The sequence below is a fragment of the Zalophus californianus genome, chromosome 3, assembly GCF_009762305.2.
Source record: "Zalophus californianus isolate mZalCal1 chromosome 3, mZalCal1.pri.v2, whole genome shotgun sequence".
In the NCBI taxonomy this organism is placed as follows: domain Eukaryota; kingdom Metazoa; phylum Chordata; class Mammalia; order Carnivora; family Otariidae; genus Zalophus; species Zalophus californianus.
In genome coordinates, this window is record NC_045597.1 from 108034767 (window position 1) to 108054348 (window position 19582).

Genomic DNA, 19582 nt, shown 5'->3' on the forward strand with positions numbered 1-19582 from the left:
CCTATTATTCATAGCCAAAGACAATTCCTAATGGATACAACATGAGTGAACAAGGCGATGTTAAGGTATAAGAAAACAAAGAATAATCACAAGCATCAGAAGCTCTGACAGTCAATTATAGGGAATACTAATACTAGTCACTTAAACGGTATCTGCGTTGGTTGGGGGGGCAGTCTATAACTTCAGAAATTTTGAAAATTTAAAACTATCTGGAGAGGTGCAAGAAAAACATGATTAACCTATAGAAATATGTTGGAGGGAAAAGACTAAAAATTGAGAGGGCATGGAGAATTTTATAATACAATCTGCAAGCATTTATTCAGAGTACAAATTGCTAAGCATTGATTGTGTTACTAAAAATGGCTGTTAGAATGCCTCTCCCTGGAGGCCTTCCAAATTCGGTAGATAGCAATCTGTCTAGGCAAGTTTGGGTTCAGTCCAGCCTAAAGGCAGATGGATGGACTGGATGACCTCTGAAAATCCCTTCTGGCCCTATTATCTTCCAGGTCTGCTTCAAGCTGAGAGAAAGTTATTGCTGCTTCTCTATTTGTAGTTATAGTCAAAGAGCAGACCTTTGCTTCCCTTGGCATATTGGAGATATCTCTAGTAAATAAGGAGAAACAAAACTGAAAGGAGCAAATCACGTTAGGTAAAATGCAGGAGTGAATCTTCCTGATGAAGAGCACATTGTTTGTTTAAGACCAATAATTCCAGCATACTGTGTAGTATACTTCACCCCATGAGTTACCCTACAGGAGTCCCATACACTTTTTCACTTAAATCACTGTTTCCTGCACCTTTGTCTTCCCTGCCCTGTGGACTAAGTCCTTGCAGTGAAGTGACTGAGATAGAAGTTAAATACAAGTTTCGTTACATGTTTCCAATCTATTAGGGATATAAGATGTATACACAGGAAGAAAACCAAGGCACATTTGCATTGAAAAACTCACCTCAGCAGATAAGTAACACTGTTAGGCAAAATTACTAGGCTTTGACCCTCTAAACATATTTCTCTCAGTTATGCACATTTGCTTTGCATAATGAGTTTAAATGGGTAGGGTAAAAACCTAACTTATTGAAAACGAACTGGAAGTCATTTGTGAGTAGGACGGAGCACTCACAGTAAGAACTTGACTGGAAACATCACCTTATCCTGGTTTTGAAAACAAGAATAAATGAAAAAAAAAAAAAAAAACCACAGGTGAAAGGCATAAGAATATGTATGTTTTAATTTCCTGAAATAGTCAATTCAGCTAGATATCCAATAGATGTAGGCTAGGAAAATCTAACAATACTTACGCACAAATATTTTTCTATATGCATTAAGATAAAATAAATCATATATATATAATTTTTATGTAATAAATATTTAGATATTCCATATAAACTAAAAAACAATTTATATTACACCTTTTAATATTTTTCTCCAAACTTCTTTGAAAACTCTATTTAATTGACCTAACTAAAAATTAGACAATTCAGATTCTTAGTGCTTCTGCTCTGAGAATATTGGGTAGTTCTTTAAGCCATTTGTTGAACTACATAGATTTTTTTTCTTAGCACTCTTAGTTTTGTACCTGTAGATTGAATGAGAACATGCCACATGTTTCAGCTAATGGAACTGAAAAGTGCTCTTTGGACGTGACCTTCCCATTCTCCTTTTTATCTGATACTCAAGCCTTGGCTCACGGTCACACTGACCTAATTCAGAAGACACTCTGAGAGCAAACTGCTCTCACTTTGGTTGGCGTCCTATGGCTTTTACAACCACAGTGGGTTGTCTGGGACTGGTTCTACAGTCCTATTTAGCATACAGAGGTCAATCGTCAATTTCATGCTTTCTCTAAATCACAAACCTAATGGGGAGCTAGAATGCAAATTCTCAGCTAATAGAAATAAATCTAGGTGGTGTGTTTTTCTTCAGAAATTAATCTTTAATGTGTTTCTTGTGTCTGAACACAAATATGCAAGTATATGTAGAATGCTTAGGAGAAACTAAAATACATATGCATATTTCTCTATGTCTCCACATGAATGAAAAACAAATCAATGTTTGATTTGGTTATGAAGGGACTGATTATGGAAAGCTCAGAAGTCACCAGTCTTTTTTTTTTTTTTAAGATTTTATTTATTTATTTGACAGAGAGAGAGAGAGAGAGCACAAGCAAGGGGAGCGACAGGCTGAGGGAAAGGGAGAAGCGGGCTCCCCATTGAGCAGGGAGAGCCTGATGCAGGGCTTGATCCCAGGACCCTGGGATCATGACCTTAGCCGAAGGCAGACGCTTAACCGACTGAACCACCCAGGCACCCAGAAGTCACTAGTCTTACAGCTATCTTGTTTTTTTCTGAATTATATTTAATATATTGAAATATTCAGTTATGATGGCATTGTAACACATGTGTCCAATGGAATAGGATTCACTGTATAAGTGATAACAGTGGAGAGAAAAAGCTGCAGAAACAGTATTTTTCTGCAATTTTGAACAGATTAGAAATTCAGAATTGAAAACATTGACTGAAGGAGTAAAAATCTCTTATCTTCTTCTATAGAACTCTGTAAAACTTCTTAGAATTCCAGATCAAGCTTAATAAATCTCAAATCTTCTAATTATTTATTGGTTACTTATTGAAACAGTATTGGATTTGTCTCTAATATAGGCTTTTCCTTCAAAATTTAAACTCTATTGAATGACTTTAAGAAGTCTCTCATTTTTCCTTCCAGATCCCATTATGAAAGTCGATTCCTGGTTTTGTTTTGTTTTGTTTTGTTTTAACTTCCTATTGTAACTAGTGCAAACCTACTTTGAAGAGTTAAAATGAACTTCTCCATTTCCTTTCTACCTCCCTCATCAAATGAAAGCACTAATTTTTCTCAAGAGGATAAAGCTAATAGATTGAGACATTCAATTCTGCAAGCTTGTTATATAGTTTTTTAGCTTGTGGTTCACTCAGCACATTTTTTTTTTCTTACTCAATCAATTAATAAAACTGACAGGGAACATATAGTTAGCTCAAAAATGTTTTTCAGTTGATTTTCTACAAGCCATCTTGCTCTTTTAAGAATGGGTCAGAAAGGATGCTGAAGCATAATAATTTTATGCATTTCTCTGAGTTGATATGTTAAGGCTCAGTAGTCAAAACTGGTGAACAAAAACTCAAGGTCACAGTGTTTAAACCTTGCTCTCACACTGCTTTTTTGTGTGACTCCTGGGGATGCCAGGCAACTTCAGCTACCTGCTTTAATTCCTTACTTTGTAAAGTATCAAGCTGCTTGTGTCAAAAACTACATAATGAATTACAGGGGATTTGGCCTCACCTTTGAGGTTGAGCAGAGAACTAAGGGACAGTTTGTTATAATTCATACTTTTGAGTAATACTGGAACCGTCATACATTTCCCAAAGTTAAGATACAAGAGGGCAAAACTTAGGCATCAACTAAGGTGCTACTTTAGTGGTTGCTAAAGATAGGCTTCTAGCTGCTTAAAATAGTAAATACACATTCCAAATTCCTAACTTTCATCTGAAAAGGAGTTCACTTAAAATGGATTCCTTGTCATTTGTTTTGACTTCTACTCACATGAAAGTGATACATTAAAGAATAACACATACATGCCTTGTTTGGGGAGCTGGCAGTGTAAACAGATGACTGTTTTGCTCAAAGTTTTATGATTATAATAACGTACACTTTAACTTTCTAAGGATAAATCACAGAACCTGCTACATATATGCAATAATTCTAATCTTCCTTAATAGTAAATTATATACCACCCTTATAATACTGAGAATACATCCTAGAATCATCTTCCACTGTCTTTCTCTTTACAGCTTTATATAATGCCTTTTAAGTAGGTCATATTGCATCCTTATTCTAATGCAACCACTCCAGGTCTAATATCGAGTGGTTTTTTTTTTCAGCTCCAAACTCATCCATCTCCACTTAGAATCCTATGCATCAACCTTACCAAAGAACTTAGGAGTTCTCTTGAGTGTACAATATTTTCTTAGACACCTGTGTCTTTGTACACATAGTTCCCTCCTTTTGAAGTGTTCTTCTCTCATCTGCCTACCAAACTCTTAGAGTGAGACATGTGTCAACCATCAGCTTTCTTGAGGAATTTTCTTGCATCCCCTCAAGCAGAATTAGAGGTCTTCATTTTTTTCTTCCTTAGCAATTTTTACATATTCCATTATGACATGTGAATTCCATGGAGGAAGAAAATAGGATTTTCTACATCCCCAGTGCTCAGGTAAGTGTTTAAAATACTCTCAGCACTCAGTAAAAGTTTACTGAAGTGAATTAATAAGTTGAATACTGGGAAAACTTCACTGTGTTTCCTTTGGCACATTTTCAAAAGTTCATTTTGGCCTTATACCCATTATTCTTTCTTACAAACTATTCTCTGTTTTCCATCATATCAGGAAGAGAACTGTGAGGGAGAGATCCAGATAAATGAGTCCCAGTGTCCATGAATATTCATGTAAATTAACAATTCCAAAATCGGTGGAACTATTAACAAGTTTCTTCTGTTGGAGATATTACTGGGGGTAGAGTTGGGGAAGCTAAGTTCTCTGGCTTTTTGTGGTTTTGCACAGTCCTTCTATGTAAGAGGTTGGTATGTTTTAAGCACAAGCATCATAGGAGTTGTTTCAAATCAAGTAGTCAATCTCTATATCAAAGCAATTGCTACTTCTTCTACAGATGTTAAGCAAACAGAATAAATATTCTACTGCGGTGTAAGTTGTGTATTCGTGTTTTTGACTTACATCTATTTAAAACCAAAATCAACTACAAATAGAGTATAATTCAGCAGCAATTAAAGGTCCATAATGCACTAGGATTCTTACCACAGGAAAGACTGGATCAAAAAATATGGATGCCATATGTTAGCTTTAAACCACTGTTTGCCAAGAAGAAAGATACGGAATCTGAGATGTTGTTTTAATACAGAATATCTTTTTTTTAAGTTAGATCCTTCAGTGTTTGATCATTTTTAAACTACTAGTATGCTTATATGACATTTTTTTTATATTGCAAAATCTGTTTTCCAGTTATTCTTAAAAATAACTCTGTTTGGGGCCAGAGAACACTAATTAGTATATATTAACATTAATCAAAGACGTAAATCCACTACAAAAAGATCCACCTCCAACAAACAATGAACTACTTTAGATTATCTTTTCACATGCTGGCCTATGATACAGGGCCAAATTAGTTATTCTCTTCCCACAGGCAATCAGTTAGCTGTCTGGAGAAGTCAACAAATTCAAACAAACAACTGAAATTTGAATTCCAAGTCTCTTTTTTTTTAAAAAAAGATTTTTATTTATTTATTAAGAGAGAATGGTAGAGAGAGAGCACATGATGGAGGGGAGGGTCAGAGGGAGAAGCAGACTCCCTGCTCAGCAGGGAGCCCGATGCGGGACTCGATCCTGGGACGCCAGGATCATGACCTGAGCCAAAGGCAGTTGCTTAACCAACTGAGCCACCCAGGCACCCCGAATTCCAAGTCTCTTGAGCAGGATTAGTTTAGCAATCACTTCTAACAAATCAGTGTTAAGAAGTCAGATACCTGCGCAACAACATATTTTTAATTAAACAGAATTTCTAAGTCTAAGACTCTGGAAAATGAATATGCACACTTATATGTACATACATATATTTAGAATAGTCTTCAAGTACACTATCCTAATTTTCACATAGATGTCATTTGTCAACATAAACAACGTCTGTGATAGCCTTGCAAAAGGATGATACTCGTGTAGAAGACCTACTCTTCCTAAGAATTGTTGCTTTGCTTCTAAAAAGCATTAATTTGGCCCTGCAATCAACCAGTGGTAAGGGTCATACCCTATCACTAAACTAACTCAATTACTGAAGCTAATCGCTTTGAGAGAAAATGTTTACGCTTGAGATAAATTTGAGACTACCCAATCACCTTAGCACAACTCAAGACAAAGAAAAGAATATAGCAGGATCTACTTTTAAGTTGTAGGAACTTCAAAAATCAAAAGTGGTCTGAGCACACAAACCCAGGTTCTCTTAGGTAATTACAGCTGTTTGTTTTCTAGCTCTTGGCTTATGGATGTTTCAAGTGACTTGAAAACACTGGCGAAGTTTCTTACTCTCCATGTGCTTTAAGCTTTGTGCTGCGGAAAGATACACTTCCTCTAACATGGCTTGCAGTTGTACCTCTTCTCCATACCTTTGCTTTTGGATCCTGCATACTGAAATTCCCTTCTCTAGCATGGTAAGCTCACTTTAATTTAGAAAAGAGATTGGCAATATTTTTCAATGGGAACTTTTAAAATGGAAATAGGTGAAAGTAAAGCAATAAAGTGAAAGTAAAAACAATAAAGTGCTCCAAATTTGTCTTTTTCATCAGTTTCACCAACCTCTTTTTTTCCTTCCTTCCTTCCTGGCAGCTACACAGGCTAATCTTGTGTCCATCTGAAATCAGGCTTCTACTGACTAACAAAACATCACCACAAGATAAAATATTTCTTTTCTGAAAGAATGAAAACTAGAGTCCTGAACATTTGAGCTAAAGATTAATTCCTTAGTGTTTTACTTTTTTTAAATTCTTAATACTTTAAATTAAATTTATTACATTTAATTTTCTCAAATCAATTATTGCATTGAATTAATTGATCTGGATTAATTTCTGAAGATTTGGAATATATATGAGATTTATTTATTTTTTTAAAGATTTTATTTATTTATCTGACAGAGAGAGACAGCAAGAGAGAGAACACAGCAGTGGGAGTGGGAGAGGGAGAAGCAGATTTCCGGCGGACCAGGGAGCCCAATGCGGGGCTCGATCCCAGGACCCTGGGATCATGACCTGAGCCAAAAGCAGATGCTTAACGACTGAGCCACCCAGGCGTCATATATATGAGATTTAAACAGAAGTTTTAAGGATTACTAAGTTTCCTGTGGTGAGTCACCACAGATAGTAGTTTGCCATTTTCATTCAGTCCATTTTGAGAAAGCTCTAATTTGTAAATTATTTCCAGGATTTTTTAGCACTTTCTCCTAAGACTTTATTTTTATGAATAGTAATATAAAAGAAAAAAAGCCACGTAAATTTTTAAATATAAATCAGTATCTAAAATACATTAGAATATGGGCTCCTAAGTGGCTCAGATGGTTAAGCATCTGCCTTCAGCTAAGGTCATGATCCCAGAGTCCTGGGATCGAGCCCCACATCGGACTCCTGGCTTAGCAGGGAGCTTGCTTCTCCCTTTCCCTCTGCCACTCCCCCTGCTCATTGCTCTCTCTCTCTCTCTCTCTGTATCTCTGTGTCTCAAATAAATAAAATCTTAAAAAAAAGTTAAAATACGTTAGAATAAATACATTAGAGTTACTGGAATCTAAAATAAATACATTAGAATAGATTGTGAGTAGGTGGAGAAAATTTTAATTGCACATGTTAAGAAAATCATATTCCAACTGGTAAGTAAAGTAAAAAAATCAAATAGAATTTTAAGAATTCTGAATATGCATTATTCAAGGAGTTAGGTGATATATAAGAGAATCTTATTGTTTAGTTTCCAGATCAAATATACCAATTAACATATTATACACTCAGAATTATGTAGGAACAGGTTCAGTATACAACAGAGCAATCAGAAAAGAAGAATATGTGTGTTTGTGTGTGCATATTTGTAGGTTTGGGTGGTGAGCTTTTCAGATGTCAGAGATTTTCATTCCCTAATCAGTTTTAATAAACTCTTCACACACTTTATCTCTTCAAATTTAAAAGGACATTGGGATGTTTGCTGGAAAACAATCATGTAGATTACATAATCATGTTTTCTTGAGACACAGAAGACAGAATCTCTTTTTGCACTAACATGAAGTGTTTCCATATTCTTTTTTTTTTACATTTTTAAAAAATTTTATTATGTTATGTTAATCACCGTACATTCCATCATTAGTGTTCCATGATTCATTGTTTGCGTATAACACCCAGTGCTCGATGCAATATGTGCCCTCTTTAATACCCATCACCAGGCTAACCCCTCCCCTCTAGAACCCTGTTTGTTTTATTTTATTTATTTTAATTTAATTTTATTATGCTATGTTAATCACAATACATTACATCATTAGTTTTGATATAGAGTTCCATGATTCCTTGTTCGTGTATAACACCCAGTGCTCCATTCAATACGTGCTCTCCTTAATCCCCATCACTAGGCTAACCCATCCCCCCACCCCACCCCCTCTAGAACCCTCAGTTTGTTTTTCAGAGTCCATCATCTCTCATGGTTCGTCTCCCCCTCCGATTTCCCCCCCTTCATTCTTCCCCTCCTGCCACCTTCTTTTTTTATCTTTCTTTTCTTAACATATATTGCATTTTTTGTTTCAGAGGTAATAGAGTAAAAGCAGACAGTGCAACAGAAACTGTTGTTCCCTTGTACATTGAAATGTTTGGTTATTTTGCACGGCAAATGTACTCTAACCAGGATTGTGAATTTAAAAAGGGGGCTTTTCTTGTTCACAGCCACTTTAAATGTTAACATAATGAATTACCTCAAGATTACCAAATTTTATTTTATTTATTTTTTTTTTTTTAAGATTTTATTTATTTGACAGAGAGAGACACAGCAAGAGAGGGAACACAAGCAGGGGGAGCGGGAGAGGGAGAAGCAGGCCTTCCGCGGAGCAGAGAGTCCAATGCGGGGCTTGATCCCAGGACCCTGGGATCATGACCTGAGCCCAAGGCAGACGCTTAACGACTGAGCCACTCAGGTGCCCCAAGAATACCAAATTTTAAAATAGTGTTTTGATACAGTTCAGTCAATCTGGTATCTATTAGTTGAATTTGTTCACTTCTTTGCATGGCTGTGAGGATTTTCTGGAAATATCCTGTACTGAGAAGCCTGGCACTGTGTAGAATGTGATTTTATTGCTCATGCAATTTAGATATAGTGATATTATTACCAATATGAAATATTATGTAGGAAGAGATGAAGTTTTCTAAAATATAATGTGGTGATTTTGAACATTCTCATTGTAAAATTTTTACAAGCACATTCCTATATATAAGTACACTCATATACAAAAATCCATTTTTCTTTCTTCAAATGGAGCTAAATTATGGAGATTAAAATATCAGTGTTATAGAAAATCATTAATAATAGATATCTTTTCATTACCCTCACCAGGAAGAAATTGATTTTTTTTCTAGGGAACATTCAGAAAACAGCTCAGTTGATACAAAATCATTCCCAAGGCCAGAATATCACCTCCAAAATGTTAAACTTTTCTCCTTATCAATTTTCATAAAGGATACAAATATACCACCAAATGTACTTAGGATCCTTTATTAGAAAAAAAAAAAAAAAAGAAGACATATGCATCTTTGAATCATGTCTTTGGCTTCACATATAATTACTTAAATTGCAGTATGTGCTTAGAACGCAACAAAAAGAGAAATGGATTTAGACAGAGAAAGTGATTCAGGCAGAATTGTTCTACAAGAGAAAAGCATCTCTAAAAATCAATGCAATGTTTGAATTAATCTGGTTTCTTTCTTTATTATATGCCTATAGATGAGAAAGTTCTTTAGAAACTTGACAGGCTGGTGCCTAATTAACTCATCAGAAAACAGTTTTTCACTGGATGTGACATAAAATTAGGAGAAAGGTTGAAGATACACCCTCTAGTAAGGTAAAGAGCAAGCACAGATTCAAAGGTTGAATAGCAAACATAGATCCAAATATATCTCTTGTTATTTCTAAGCCCACCTCAGACCACAATAAATTACTTAGGCATTTTAAAACACTTCATTTGGTGAAATTTAGAAATATTTAAAAGGCTAAAATTGTGCAGTCAGCCTCCTACTCAAAAAAGAAAAGAAAATGTTTGTCACTAATGACAAAGATATGGAAGTTGGAACAGTTAGAAACCTGAATTAGAACAGGAAAAAAGATTGAAGCATAAACAATTATTTACTCTAAATGTATCTCAGCCTGAAGTATTCACTGAGCTTTTCAAAGATCAAGATAAATTTAATACCATTTTATTTTTATTCCAATACTTTGGATTTATATGAATCCCTTGGTTTACTATTAACATATTCCTTCATCTATTAGATCACAACTCTAAATTTTACAAGAGAATTCAGATATATTTTCATATGATTCACAGCACTGATATATGTTTGAGACATTCTAATTTGTGTAACCACTTCTGAGGAAGTATTTGGCAATGTGATGATTTCACTCTTTTAGAAGCTCAGTCACACGTCTATCCAAAAGTTTTTTTTTTTCTTAATGTAATAAGAAGCCTGAATTATAACTGAAGTGGATAGAATTAGGCTCTAGAAAATATAATTAATTTCTGAAAGAAAATTAAACTCTTTGACTCCTATCACTTCATAATTCCATACTTTACTTTTTTTCTGTTAATATCCTTCCTTTAAATATCCAATTATACAAAAAGAACACATGTCAAAAGGTCTTTAAATAAGAAAATATCTTATTAGTTATTATTACACATGTGTTCATAACTAAAACTGAGAATCTTCTGGCTCCTTCTGTGACCCTGCCAGAATTCGGGCTAAGAAACCAAACTCACCCAAAGAAGGAAGACCTTTAACTTCTCAGTCTGAACCTGTCCACAGAGCCAGAGTAATTCCCTTCCGAAAGAAGGAAGAGACCCTGTGACCCAGATAATCTAGGGTCTCTCAACAGTCTTACCACCTTGGACTACCTTTCTAAGATTGACTCTTTTTTTCAGTGTATCTCTCCATCTCTGGTATTGAATCCAGTTACTTCATTCAGTCCAGTGGTAGGCAACTGGAAGCCAATAAGCCCTGACAGGACTCCAGACAAGTTTTGTTTGGTCCGTACATTTTTGGCAGTACAATGCTTTAAAAATGAGTAGCTGACGTTGAACAATGTAAACACATACAGATATGGAGCTCTTCCTGAAAAACTGGAACTTTTGGTAACCTACGACCTTTTTGCACATGGCAGCAACTAGTTTGTGTGAATCTGGTCAGAGACCAGACATGCATCTCCAGTTTTCTATAGCTCTTTCTGTTCCTTATTGTCTTACTGACCTCAGCACAAAGGATAGGTTACTTACTCTTTAACTGCTCAGCTTCAATAAATAGCCTTTGTATTATACTCAGCTGGTGGGAATTTGACTGAGAGACTTTTGATTCAGTGGTTTCATTCTGGGCTTCACCCTGGAGCCAAATTTACTTGACTGATACCTTGATTCTGTTTCCAGATTTGGATCCTTACCTCAATCCTCAACTTGTTTTTGGTTTCACATTTCATTTCCTCTCTCCAACCAGTTTTATTAGAATGTGCCAATTCTGGTTAACTTTTTGTTAACTTTTAGATTTTAATTATTTCTCCTTCCCATCATTAATATATAGGTAAAACCAGGACCACTGTAGGAACATAGGTGTTGATTTTTTTAAAAAGAAAGAAAATTATAAGAAAGTAGGTACAACTTCATGGAAGTAACATTAAAGAAAAATTCCTGTGAATACATCATACTAAAATATTTGGCTGCAGAGGTTTTACTTCAATTACTCTTTGTTAAAGCAAAGGTTCAGAGAAATAAACTTAGGACATTGTACGGTATTAATCTCCTGTGACAAAGTCTTCTTATTTGTCTTTTCCTCAAAGTACTTTTTTCTATGAAATATGTAATTGTTTCAGAGTCCAGCATCCAAGTTCAAATGCATTTCTTTTTCTAATGGCATTTTTCAATAAAGCACAACAGTTACAGGTTTGAAATACATATTGAGTGTTTCTGGCAATGAAATTCTTGCTTTCTCAAAAACTGATATGGTTATGGTTGAAAGAAAAGGCAAGTTCTAGGTTCTTTTTGAACTTTCACTGAACTATGAAAAATTTCATAGTGTGGTTGCATTGTTCCACAAACGGACTCACCCTGACAATGCAGTCCTTCATCATACCCATCTGAGCAGTCCAAGACACCGTTGCACAGTTGGGATAAATGAACACATTTGTTGGCACCATGGCAAGCAATGTGATTCAAGGGGCACTTGAGTTCTAGCTCTTCAGGACCTGAAAAAAATGTAAAAATGGGTTAGTTTGGCTTTTAATGCTAAAAACGTTAAGCACAAGAAATCACTAGCCTTAATTTACAAGACAAAACTATAGAAAATAACTACCAGAGGGCAGCTCTGACTCTCAGGGATGTCCAAATTAGCCTATGTGATTAAAAACCTAATTTTTAAAGCTGCATAGGATATAAAATAGTATGTTTTTTTTTCAAATAATACATTAAAGACACAAATACTCTTTTCAAACTTTAGGTGGCATAGACTTAAAATCTGAGGGTTGGTTTGAGTCATTTATCTACCTCTTATCTGTAGATTACGTGGGCAAGTGGGCCAGGTACTTAAACCCTGTACGTCTCAACTTTCTCAACTGTGAAATATGGTGAGTGGCAACTCCTTGGCACAGCTCTTGTTAGAATTTAATCAGGTAACATGAACAAAAAGATTTTAGTGGAATTTAAATGAAGTTGTGTCAATCTAAAAATTATTTCATTTTTAATCCGTTCTTTATTAAGAATAGCTAGTTATATACTTATTTATACATGGGTTTTTTTGTTGTTTAAAAAATCTTTACTGAGCAATACAACAGAATTTACTAAGGAGTGGGGAGGCAATGATGAACAGAGCATACTCATTGAGTTCTGCTGATAATAATAGTACATTATATGATCACCTTTTGTGTTTTTAAAGAGGTACTTAGGTTGGAATACCAAGTCTTTTCTTGAAGCTCACCAATTCCAAATTGTCATCCAACATCCAAATTGTACCTGCTATATTTAAGTTCAGGTTGCCTATTCCCATACCCTATCTAGACTTCTTTGATAGGAACTCTCCAAATTCCCCATGTGGTGATTCTTAAACTTGCCCAGCTCTCCTAAATCCAGAGTGCAGTCATGACATATGACTACAATCTCAAGTTTATCTGACACTGATTATTACAGGATGCAAGATTCTATAGTCAGGCACACTTAGAATTTAATCACAGCTATGTTAATACCCATGGGACATTAATTTATTAAATCAACTAAGCATTAATTTTCTCATGTGTAAATAAAACTATCAACTGAGTTTACCTTGTAGGCTTGTTGTGAATGTCAAAAGTTACTGATGGCAAAGCACTGAGCTTTGTGAGCTTTTTTGTGAGATGTGGGCTCAGAATAGGAATTCAACATGTGTTAATCATGTAAATAAATGCAGCAGAGTGGAGATGTTAACAGACTCTGGAGCCAGATTCTTGGTCCCATTACTTATAAACAATAAGTTGAACAAATTATGTACCTTTTCTGTGCTTCACCAGGTTGTTGTAGGGATTATATCAAAAGCTTTTAACATCTTTCCCAGCAAACACTAGTGTATGCTCTTTGCTTGTTTTTAAGATTTTATTTATTTATTTGCGAGAGAGAGAGAGCAAGCAAGAAAGAGCACATGTAGGGTGAACGAGCAGACTCCCCGCTGAGCAGGGAGACCCATGTGGCTCTATCCTGAGACTCCGGGATCATGACCTGAGCCAAGGCAGAAGAAGCTTAACCAACTGAGCCACCCAGGTGCCCCTGCCTTTTCATTGGTACTTAAATCACATAACTTCCTTTTATATTGCAAACCTCCTCCCCCCAAAAAAGCCAGACTTGCCAAAAGTAAGATAGGTTTTGAAATATCTTCTCAAAATGAATGATAGGTATATGTGATTTTGTTTGATGCTAAAACAAGTTTTCTATGTATTATGTAATTTCTACTACAAATCAAAGTATGTTTTCTTAAGATTGTCAGGTAACTGATTAACATGACAGAGGGAGTGAAATGCACATCTGGTGTTGGGAAACAAATTTTGAGAAAACAGAAAAAAATGTTTGAATTTTTCAGAGGCAGTATACAAAACTACTAGAATTCTTCTTAGTGGTAACATGTAGGGATAAAAAAGAAATTTATTTGGATGAAAGAAAGAGTTAAGTAATTTCTTTATAGACTAGAGACTATAGTCTTCCTCATTTTTAGTATACTCTTTTCTTGGCTTCCATCACTGCTGGGTTAACTGGTAAGAGAGCTGGTACATGGTTTGATGGATCGTACCTTAACCAGTCCTTCCTAAATCGTCATATCAAAGCACATTAAAACAATGATAATATTTGCAAATTACACAGAAGTAAACAGCATAAATTATTTGTAGAGGTTGCCCCAGCCCCTGGGAATTAACCTCAAAATTGAGGGAATCGGTATCTCAAAGTCCTTTGACCAATGCTGGGATACTTCAGTTGGAAAACTCTGCCAACTTCAGTACTTTGTTGTTGTCTTTCTGGAAGATGCAGCAGTTTAAGAAATAGCAATGTCTGCCTTAACTGGAATTATCCCAGAAACCAGGTAATGTGGGTATTTAGTGTGCTCTTGCTTTGAGGAGTAATCCATCCTTAATTCCCAATTATCATTTGTGCAGTAAAGGTGTGTATATCCCATGAGGCTCCTTTAGTCCATCTTGTAAATGAAGAAAAGACTCAACCAAATCACCACTTCTATCCACTGATCTGTGTGACAGGGAGAAGAATGTGATCATAGAGATGACATGAATTCCAGAGAACATGTCAATGTTGCATTAAATGATCCATCTCACAAAAACCCCAGGCATTCAAAACATTTCACCACCAGAAATCATAATCTGGACGTAGTAAGCAGCAGGTTTAGAAGCTGCCTGACATATCTGGAATTACCCCTTTAGTTGCTAAATCATTAGGATTTGGGAGATCTGAGAGAAGGACTGTGATGACAGGGAAGCACGTGAGGAATTTCAAAATAGTACAAACACACTTCAAAATTTTAACAAGCATGGTAGTTTTAGATGATCACTTCAGTTTTCAGTAACGCATAGTCAGAACATTTCCAGTCCTTCAAATATAATTTTAGGTGACCTGAACAAGGTAGCAGAATTTAAAGTATAGTAATTATTTATAAGAAAGAGAAACTCTATCGTTAGAAGGATTTAAAACATATAAACACAGGAAAACAGAATTTATATTGTAAAATTTTTTATAAGCCTTACCTAATTAGTTGAAATAGGCTTCATATTTTTAAATGAACCTCATTTTACAAACAAGTTCTCTGGGATAATGCAAGGGCAATGTGACTCATTTGTATGTTTTTGAATGTTTATATTATTTATATATGTAAACATCTTACTCTGTTCAGTAAAAAGAAAGTGGTTAAAAAGATATTAAGCCTCATCAAATGTCTTTTCTGACTAGACATAATTGTGATAGCACATTCTGGGGAGGAATAGAGATTTTTCTTCTATAATGGCAGATACAGTCAAATATCTGCACTTTTCACTATATCATCATATCTCAGCAGGACCAGCATCAATCCTCCCCCCAAAAGCTAACCTCTCCACCTTGCACTCTATCACACCCCACTTTCTGGGTTTTGTCCTATCAAGATTTGCTGCTTGGTTGTATTTCCCATTTCTGTCTTTCCAATGGTTTTAAATCCTCTGCCTATAAACTCATTCAATTTTCTTAGCCTGCACTCAAGAATAAAGTCAGTTTTGCTGATTGAACTTTCCTGCAAATGGCATCCTTTCTTTCCTACTTTTTTTTAACTATTGAATTTCTTCAAAATATAGACTGCACCTGCTGTATTCCCTCTCCCTTCTCCCTCACATAATGGAGAAGTTATTAAGTTTAGAGAACAAACCCCTGAATTAAGAGTTTTTATCTGCCATTTTTTAGTTATTTCCACTTGAGTTAAGAGCTGAATTTCAGTGAGATTCTTCTTTCACATTTGAAAAATGTGGATAATAATAGTGTCTACCTCACATGATCATTATAACAAGCAACAAAATCATGGTTTGGGAAACACTATACAAATCAAGAGGTTTTGTTTTTTTTTTTTGTGGGTGTCACTGATCCCACATTTTCTATGAACTCATATAGACATTGTTTATACCACATTTTTTTACAATATAGCTTTTTTATAATACAGTTTCTGTGTATAGTTTATGAACTGTATTGATATATGCAATTTCACATAGATTTCATGAGGCATGAAGCCTTTCATTTATTTATTTATTTTTTATTTTATTCCCACCTCACAATACAAAATGAAATGTAGGAACAAAAACATAGTGATTACTAGTTGATATAAAAAATCAAGTAAAAACTGGTTAAAGTCATCACCAAAAAACATAAGATGCCTTTGAAATGTAAAGATTAAAAATTATGCACTTCGGATTTTATTAATTATATCTGTCTATTTACTTAGAAGACTGAGATTGGATTATCTTGTGGAGAATTGTTTGGAACTCAACTTCTAGTAATGCCTAATACTGATTTAAAAATATAGGGCACCTGGGTGGCTCAGTTGGTTAAGTGACTGCCTTCGGCTCAGGTCATGATCCTGGAGTCCCGGGATCGAGTCCCACATCGGGCTCCCTGCTCAGCAAGGAGTCTGCTTCTCCCTCTGACCCTCTTCCCTCTCGTGCTCTCTATCTCTCATTCTCTCTCTCTCAAATAAATAAATAAAATCTTAAAAATAAATAAATAAATAAAATCTTTAAAAAAATATATATACATGCACACACACACACATATATATGCACACATATATATAAGGAGGAATATAGATATATATGGTAGGATATCTTACCAATAGAAATGTGGTAGGATATCTTACAATATTAAGCCTTTGAATATTGAATCCTGTAAAGAGTTCCTATTTATTAAATGAAGAGCTCATGATTTCTAAGAACTGTGAAAATTGCCTTAAAAATTAAGTTTCCTAGAATTATTTAAAAACAAAGTTTTAGTGTCATTTTAAGTAATATATTAAGATTTCTGGAATGCTCTTAACCTGATTGCAAATGCTTAATCTTTTCTATTCCCATGCTTTCTTCATTTTTTTAAGAATGCTTTTCCACACAATCAGATCCGGTTTCTTGGAAATATTACAAATTATATTTTAATGGGAATTCCTATCCAATTAAGTGTATGGAAATATTGCATTTTAACATCCTTTGTAATTCTCACAGCTGAGAAATCAAAATAGTTACAGCCACTTATGAAAATTGTAAAATATGTGGACCACATTATTTTCTCCATATTGTTTGGGAGAATTAGTATATCATGTAAACACATTTAATATCATATACATATTTAATATTAAACATTAACATTGGATCACATAATACCTTTACAAAAGTAATACAACTTTCCCAGAATTGTGTATTTCATAAGATTCTGTTATTTTCAAGCATAATTTACTTTTGCATGTGAGCTACTTCAACTGACAAACTGATAATTTAAATGGAAGAATTAAAAGAAATTTATAGTATTTCAAGGAAAATTAAAATTGGATTTATGAGTTTCAACTTTTAAATAAAACAATATTAATTGATATCATTTGTTAGAGTCCCACTATAGGACTACACTTGAGGACACAGGAATATGAATAAAAACCCCTAAAGATAAATGTGCACTCAATCTAATAGTAACTCCCTCAAATTAAATAATTTCAGTGTAATATAGGTTCCAGTAATGGCTTGTGTGTTTACATATTTCAAATGGATGCTGTGGAAAATCAAGAACTGGAAAAGATGTAAAGGTGATTGATTTTGTCCAGCTGCACCACCCTTAAGCCAGCTCTGACATCTGTCCTATTTTTGAAGGCCCTGGGGAAGGAGATTTTGCAGCTTTGATAAGTTGTTCCAAGGTTTAAAAAGTCTTTTTCTTTAGTCCTTACTCTTCACAAGTCTCAGTGTAGGAAAATTCCTTCCATCTAACATGAAAAGCTTTATTTATGTATTTAATATGTGAAAAACTTGCCTGGTCACCTAAGGAAAACTAGGCCATATTAAAGCAATTCTGCTATGACCAAAGTCACCACTGTGTCTGCTATTATGAGTATGAATACATGGATAGTTGGTAAAGATTCATCCTGAAAACTTTCTGTATCACATCTAGAAATACTGTTATGTTAAAACAGATCTCTTTCTTTCTCTGTGTGTGTGTGTGTGTGTGTGTGTGTGTGTGTGTGTGTGTCTTGCTAATTTTAGAATATATCTATCAAGTGGTTTTTATCAGTTTAATTCACTGTGTGCATCTGAATCCAACAAAAGTAGGGTAAGTCATAATATTCCCCTGCTGAATCCATAAGCACTTAGAATACAGACAAAATTGGCAAACGGAAAATATTATATGGACATGGCTACAGTATTTTTGCCCTTAATTGTAACTTTGGAAATAAAAATTTTATCTGATCAATGGGCTGTCTTATTTTCTGAACTTCTATTTACCAGCAAATAGATAAGAAAATAAATGAAATAATTGTTTTATGAGGGATTGTCAGTGCAGCATTGCTCTTCATGAAACCCAGTGCTAAAGGAGGGAACTCAGCTTAGATGGCTTAAAAAAAAAAAAAAATCAGTGCTATTTAGGTGTTTTAAGTGTTTCTTTATTTCGCTTCATGCATGTATTCTTCACATGTTCCTTGATTACTGAATCACCTCTCCCACCCCCACCACCATCTCTACAAATTCCTTTTTCCTTCCCTCCACCTCGGTTAAAATACATTTGTATGTTTGTTTTTTTAAATTTCTTAAGAGTCCTGTTCTTTGCTAACCAACTTGATAAACTAGGTGCTCTTACAGGTAATGTATTTGCATTTAAACAAGATTCTTAGAGAAACAATAGATTAACTCCAAAGATTAGAATTTTAGGCTCTCTGTAAAAACATGACAAAGGTATTTTGTTTGAGGAAAAGGGGCACTTCATTGATTGATACTCATATCACACTTCTTGCTGACAATTTTGTTTACTTGTAAAGTTGGCTCTCATCTCTCTTCGTAAATGAATGAGTACATATGTATCAATGAACCAGAAAGAAGACGCTTTCTTTCTTCAGTTTACAGAAATCCTACTGATTCCTCAAGAAGTAAAATGCATATTCTAGTCATATCTTAAAACTCCTGGGAGGAAAAGATTTACCCAATTTGCAGATAAAATAACTAAAAAGCAGAAGATAAAATGTTCCATTTGGAAATATCTCTCTTCTGAAATACGGAACAGAAGATAAGTGTTTCATCTCTAAAGCTAATGCTTTTTCCTCCTGTTCTCTGGGGCTACTTTACCTATGGTAACCCAGTGATGGTACCATTCTGAAGTTCAGGCAGTGTGGAAAGCCTACTCAATTTGAAGCAGAGATGACTCCATAGTAAGAAGCATGTTAAAAGGTTAATGCTTGACAGGAAAAAACAAGCCAAAATCAGATAGTTCCACACATCTCCAGAGAAAAGGGGTCTTATCGCAATAAAGGGACAATGAGTGGGAGCAGCCAACTGGATCATTCACATGTCAGGACAGCTGAGAGTCATTCCCTCTTTGATTCCACAAATGTGTTAAAGATTTCTCCTGAGCCAAATTCTGCACACAGATGCATTACTGTTGTCACTAAAGTTTGTTTTTTGAGAAATATATATATATATATATATATATATAAAAGAAATTTATTGTTCCAGTCTCTTTCTATAGAGGCTAAGATAATAAAAGGTTCGA

General features: G+C 34.8%; 1 protein-coding gene across 1 annotated transcript in view; it reads right to left on the reverse strand.

Moving 5' to 3' along the window:
* Nucleotides 1–19582, reverse strand: part of LRP1B (LDL receptor related protein 1B) — a 1883216-nt gene that overhangs the window by 1208165 nt on the left and 655469 nt on the right. Inside the window, 1 exon segment of the mRNA XM_035726875.1 lies at nt 11917–12054. Within this exon segment, the coding sequence (XP_035582768.1) occupies nt 11917–12054 (138 nt within the window).